Source organism: Caloenas nicobarica, chromosome 34, assembly GCF_036013445.1.
Source record: "Caloenas nicobarica isolate bCalNic1 chromosome 34, bCalNic1.hap1, whole genome shotgun sequence".
Classification (NCBI taxonomy): domain Eukaryota; kingdom Metazoa; phylum Chordata; class Aves; order Columbiformes; family Columbidae; genus Caloenas; species Caloenas nicobarica.
This window is the reverse complement of record NC_088278.1, coordinates 2,909,803-2,916,223: the sequence shown is the minus strand read 5'-3', so window position 1 is coordinate 2,916,223 and position 6,421 is coordinate 2,909,803. Positions and strand designations below refer to the sequence as shown.

The 6,421-nt window shown below is 49.3% G+C and overlaps 1 protein-coding gene across 1 annotated transcript; it reads left to right on the top strand.

The window, feature by feature from the left end:
• The first annotated feature begins 572 nt into the window (after positions 1 to 572).
• On the top strand, positions 573 to 1,532 carry LOC136000725 (olfactory receptor 14C36). The gene has a single exon (XM_065654676.1). It carries the CDS (start codon positions 573 to 575, stop codon positions 1,530 to 1,532), a length of 960 nt encoding a protein of 319 aa, XP_065510748.1.
• The last annotated feature ends 4,889 nt before the right edge of the window (positions 1,533 to 6,421 follow it).

Below are 6,421 nucleotides of genomic sequence, written 5' to 3'. Positions count from 1 at the left end.
CTGCACTGACCCACAGGCCTCCTCTGGTCTCGCAGGACTCGCTCTGTTCTCCCTGAGTGCAGCAGAAATGCTGAGAGTTTCTGACACCCAATAACACTCTCCAGGGGAGTTAAATGATTGGACTAGATGATCTTTCAAGCTCCATTCCAATCCCAAACATTCTGTGATTCTGTGAAGCTTTAAAAAAACCAAACATTTCAAATTTCATTTTACCATCCTGTTTCATTCTCGGGATAGTGCAGATGCTGACAGGCCCTTCTGCACCAGCAGCAGTTTCAGATGACAACTTTGAACCCCAGGTCCGTCCCCTGCCCCCCGTTCCATGACCCCTGCTGCAGAGCAGGGCTGACTCCTGGGCAGCCAGCGGGCACAGGCCCTGCTCCTCACGGCACCTCCAGCCAGCAGCACCCAGGGCTCAGCCACGGACCCGAAGGAAGGTCTGGAAAAGAATAAGAGGTGTGGAGCAGGGGGAAGGCGTATGTGAAATGGCTTTGGTTTTGCTTAGAGAAGTCTCCCCTAACGTGTCGCTTTTATTCCCTCCTGTGACAGTGCCCCATGCCCAGAGGCAGCAAATGTCCAACAGCAGCTCCATCACCCAGTTCCTCCTCCTGGCGTTCACAGACACACGGGAGCTGCAGCTCTTGCACTTCTGGCTCTTCCTGGGCATCTACCTGGCTGCCCTCCTGGGCAACGGCCTCATCATCACCACCATAGCCTGTGACCAGCACCTCCACACCCCCATGTACTTCTTCCTGCTCAACCTCGCCCTCCTCGACCTGGGCTCCATCTCCAGCATTATCCCCAAATCCATGGCCAACTCTCTGTGGGATACCAGGGTCATTTCCTTTGCAGGATGTGCTGCCCAGGTCTTCTGTGTATTTTTCTTGTTTGGTGCAGAGTATTTTCTTCTCACCATCATGTCCTACGACCGCTACGTTGCCATCTGCAAACCCCTGCACTACGGGACCCTCCTGGGCAGCAGAGCTTGTGTCCACATGGCAGCAGCTGCCTGGGCCACTGGGTTTCTCAATGCTCTGCTGCACACGGCCAATACATTTTCACTGCCACTGTGCAAGGGCAATGCCCTGGACCAGTTCTTCTGTGAAATCCCCCAGATCCTCAAGCTCTCCTGCTCACAGTCCTACTTTAGGGAAGCTGTGCTTCTTGTGGTTACTGTCTGTTTAGGATTTGGGTGTTTTGTGTTCGTTGTGCTGTCCTATGTGCAGATCTTGAGGGCCGTGCTGAGGATCCCCTCTGAGCAGGGACGGCACAAAGCCTTTTCCACGTGCCTCCCTCACCTGGCCGTGGTCTCCCTGTTCCTCAGCACTGCCATGTTTGCCCATCTGAAGCCCCCCTCCATCTCTTCCCCATCCCTGGACCTGGTGGTGTCTGTTCTGTACTCAGTGGTGCCTCCAGCAGTGAACCCCCTCATCTACAGCATGAGGAACCAGGAGCTCAAGGAGTCCATTAGGAAAGTGATTTCATGGGCGTTTGTCAATACTGACCATCTTTCCATCACTGTCCACAAATGATGTCTAATTGTATCCCAATGCAGGCCTGTACCCTGTTTTATCCCTTTTACTTCGTTAGCATTACCCATATTGTTATTTATGGTTGTTATGTTTGTACATAACTGTTCATGTTTAGCTCACTATCCTGAATAATGGACCCATTATAAATAGTTTTAAAACACCTAAAACCTGTACAAATGTTTTTCTAACATTGTGTCAGAGCTTAGTCTCCCATAGCATCTCTGTAACAAAATGACATCTCTAGAGTGCAGTTCCTCAAGATTTGGTTGTTCTTCCAAAGCTGTTTTCAACAACAGGCCCAGGAATTTCCCTCAAAAGGGCCTGAGGAAAAAGCTCGATGTCACCTTGCAATCTGATAGACAACAAAGGTGTGATTTAAGACACAACCCTTGCTGTCTGTTGACAGTGGAGATGGGGAGTGGTCATGAGATACAGCCACACTGGGCTGTCCCAGAGCATGATGAGGCAGAGGACAATCCTCCCGGAGAGGAATCTGGAGCTGCCCGAGAGCCCGTGAGATACACACGGACCGGCTGTGCCTGAGGTGGGCAGTGACAGGACCCCACAGAGTGAGACATGGCCCAAGGCGGAGTCATCAAAGGGAAAGCACTAAATGCAGGTATCTGCAGGGAAACAAAGATGGGCACAGACAATCCGACACAGACCAACTCCAACAGGCAACAGCACCCTCACAGCCACCACACCAACAGCAGCACTTACACAACCATGAGCAACAGAACTGACCCTGTCCTGTTGCCCCTCTCAGGCTGATCTGGTGTAAAGGTTGCACGAGTGGTCTGTACATGCCAGGTAGAACTTACCTGCAGTTTCACACACCCCTGTGGTCCTTCCCGTGTGGACCTGGGGTTTGGGTCAGCCCAGACACAGAGATATTACCCACTTGGACATTCCAGCCCTGGGTTTCTCCAGATCCTGGTGTTCTCCTCCTCCTTGCTAGCCTCACTTAGAATTGACCAAGAAGGTGTGTACGTGCCATCACACCCAAACGCACACACAGTAGTGAGCCCACTCACACAGCAAAGAGCCAGGAGCAGAGTTTGATTAGTTTTGTAGTTTAAAGCTGACAGACAGCTCAGCACCACATAGTCTGTCACTCACTGCCCCACAGCAGGATAAGGCGGAGGATTGGCAACACAAAAGAAAACTTGTGGGTTGAGATAAAGACGGTTTTACAGGCAAAGCAAAATCTATGCATGTAACCAAAGAAAACTAAGGAATTCATTCACTGCATCATCGGCAGGAGGGTTTTCAGCCATCTTCAGAAAAGCCGGGCTCCATCACATGTAATGGTTACTTGGGAAGACAAACAGCATCACACCGAATGTCCTCCCTTCCCTTCTTCTCCCGGATTTTATTGTTGACCACGGTATCATATGTTGTGGAACATCCCTTTGGTCAGTTTGGTTCAGCTGTCCCAGCCATGTCCACTCCCAATTTCTTGCGCACCCCAGCCCCCATGCTGGTGGGGTTGGTGTGAGAAGTGGAAATCCCCTTGATACTGTGCAAGCACTGCTCAGCAATGACTGAAACATTGGGGTGGGACCAACACTGTTTCCATCACAAATGTAAAATGGACTCATACAAATTGCTATGAAGATAAGTAACTCTATCCCAACTGAAACCACAGAATCACAGAATCACAGAATGTTAGGGATTGGAAGGGACCTCAAAAGATCATCTAGTCCAATCCCCCTGCCAGAGCAGGAACACCTAGGTGAGGTTACACAGGAAGGCGTCCAGGCGGGTTTTGAATGTCTCCAGAGAAGGAGAATCCACAACCCCCCTGGGCAGCCTGTTCCAGTGTTCCGTCACCCTCACTGAGAAGAAGTTTCTTCTCAAATTTAAGTGGAACCTCTTGTGTTCCAGCTTGAACCCATTACCCCTTGTCTTACTGTTGGTTGTCACCGAGAAGAGCCTGGCTCCATCCTCGTGACACCCACCCTTTATATATCTATAAACATTGATGAGGTCACCCCTCAGTCTCGTCTTCTCCAAGCTAAAGAGCCCCAGCTCCCTCAGCCTTTCCTCATAAGGGAGATGCTCCACTCCCTTCAGCATCTTTGTGGCCCTGCGCTGGACTCTCTCCAGCAGTTCCCTGTCCTTCTTGAACTGAGGGGCCCAGAACTGGACACAATATTCCAGATGAGGTCTCACCAGGGCAGAGTAGAGGGGAAGGAGAACCTCTCTGGACCTACTAACCACCCCCCTTCTAATACACCCCAGGATGCCATTGGCCTTCTTGGCCACAAGGGCACAGTGCTGGCTCATGGTCATCCTGCTGTCCACCAGGACCCCCAGGTCCCTTTCCCCTACACTGCTCTCTAATAGGTCGTTCCCCAACCTATACTGGAACCTGGGGTTGTTCCTGCCCAGATGCAAGACTCTACATTTCCCCTTGTTATATTTCATTAAATTTTTCCCCGCCCAACTCTCTAGCCTGTCCAGATCTCGCTGGATGGCAGCACAGCCCTCTGGCGTGTCAGCCACTCCTCCCAGCTTGGTGTCATCAGCAAACTTGCTGATAGTACACTCAATTCCCTCATCCAAGTCATTGATGAATATATTGAACAGTATTGGTCCCAGAACTGACCCTTGAGGCACTCCACAAGATACAGGCCTCCAACCAGACTCCGCCCCATTGATCACAACTCTCTGGCTTCTCTCCTTCAGCCAGTTTGCAGTCCACCTCACTACCCGATCATCCAGTCCACACTTCCTCAGTTTTGCCGTGAGGATGCTGTGGGAGACGGTGTCAAATGCTTTGCTGAAGTCAAGGTAGACCACATCCACTGCTCTGCCATCGTCAATCCACCTTGTTACGTCTTCATAAATGGCTATGAGGTTGCTCAAACATGACTTCCCCTTGGTGAAGCCATGTTGACTGTCCCTGATGACCCTCTTATCCTTGATATGTCTTAAGATGGCACCAAGGATAAGGTGTTCCATCACTTTCCCAGGGATGGAGGTGAGGCTGACCGGTCTATAGTTGCCCAGGTCCTCCTTCTTGCCCTTTTTGAAGACCGGATTGACATTTGCTTTCCTCCAGTCCTCAGGTACCTCTCCCGTTTCCCAAGACTTGGCAAAGATGATGGAGAGCGGTCTAGCAATGACTTCAGCCAGCTCCCTCAGCACCCGCGGGTTCATCCCATCTGGACCCATGGATTTATGGGTGTCCAGATTGCTTAACTGGTACCTAGGACTGGAATAGGACAAGTCCTCCTGCAGCCATGTCCAGGCACTTGGAAAACAAGAAAGGGATTGCTGAACCCAAATGGACAGGGAAAGAAAGGCATGTTGTGCACATAGAATTTTGCAAGGTGTCTGACGTGGTTTCCCATGGTGTCCTTATAATGCAATTGGTTCTCTGTGGGCTCAAGAAGTGGATGCTGGGTGGGAAGCTGGCTGGATGATGAAGCCCAAATGTCACCAGTGGTACAAAGCCCCCCCTGCAGTCAGTTACCAGTGGAATCCCTCAGGGACCAGCACTTGGGCAAGCACTGGTGAATGTCTTTATTCTCCCCCTGAATGAGGTGACGGAGTGAACCTTCAGCTCCTTTGTGGATGGTGCAAAGCTGGGCAGAGGCCTTGGACAACCTCACCTGGTTCACCCTGCCCTGAGCAGGACAGTGAGACAAGAGGATGTTCAAACCTGAGTTACTCTGTGATTCAAGGAATCTTCCCCTTGGAAAGGTTTTGGAAGACAGAATAGGTGGAGGAACAAGACAAAAAAAAAGGAAAAAAGAGGCAGAGGAGGAGACCTAAAAGGTGTCAACAGAAACAGAGCAGTTCCTGTGAAGAATGTTTCTCTACTCAAATTGTTAGCAGGAAAGCTCCCCAAACTCCCTGTTTTGCTCATTGGCCCCCCGGGATTTACATCACATTTCTTTACATCAGATTCTGCACGGAAGTTTGCACCTGATTGTTACAGCTTGTTTGCAGGAATTAGTTCATGTTTCCTTAGAGAACCGGATTAAACAGGCACCGGGGGAATTTTTAATTAGAGGAAACAAAGAAAGGAGAAAAAAAAGAAAACACAATAGAACTTAATGATGTTTCTCAGTTCTATGGTTAAATTAAGTAGTTTCCAGTGAGGTCTGAATGAGCAAAGAGTGAGAGGAGGAAGAACCGCTGGGGAGCAATGGAAAGTGCAAATGTCCAGACAGGCTTCTGAAGAGATGACTTCAGACATCGTGAGCTGAATAAGGACAGGTAGAAACTCCTGGATGTTCAGGGGGATTAAGTACACAGCATGATAGACAGAATTCTGGCAATGCAAGCATAGGGAAAGGTCAATGTTTCAACTCCCACAGTACATACGCATTCTGAAAATTCATATTTTAGCAGTATAGAAATTCCACAGACATTTTATTGGAAATATTGAATCATTTCATCTGAGAAAAAAAGAGTGTGGGGTTTTTTGTTCTTCTTGTTGTTTTTGGTTTGATTTGGTTTTGAGGGGAGTTCTCAGGTTTTCGGGCTGAGCTCCATGGTCTCACTATAAGCACCCAGTGCAAACCTCGAGAGGCCCCAGTATACCTGAGGTGTTTGCCTGGACTGGCAGGTATCAGACAAGACTGATAAAGACATGTCGCTTCCATCATTTACATCTAGTATTCAAGACTTCTGTGCTTAGTTAGAAAAGTTTCAGCACTGTAGGCAAAGAGGCAGGTACATGAAGAGCACTGAGAAGAAGTGATAGAAGAATTATCCAGTTGATATCACAGAATCATAGAATCATTTCAGTGGAAAGAGACCCTCAGGATCATCGAGTCTAACCATAACCTGACTCGAGCACTAAACCATCTCCCTTAAGAACCTCATCTAAACTCCTTTTAAACACCTACAGGGATGGTGACCCCGTGACTTCC

Coding starts and splice junctions, on each gene's coding strand:
- LOC136000725 (XM_065654676.1), top strand. CDS start 573: ATGTCCAACAGCAGCTCCATCACCCAGTTCCTCCTCCTGGCGTTCACA.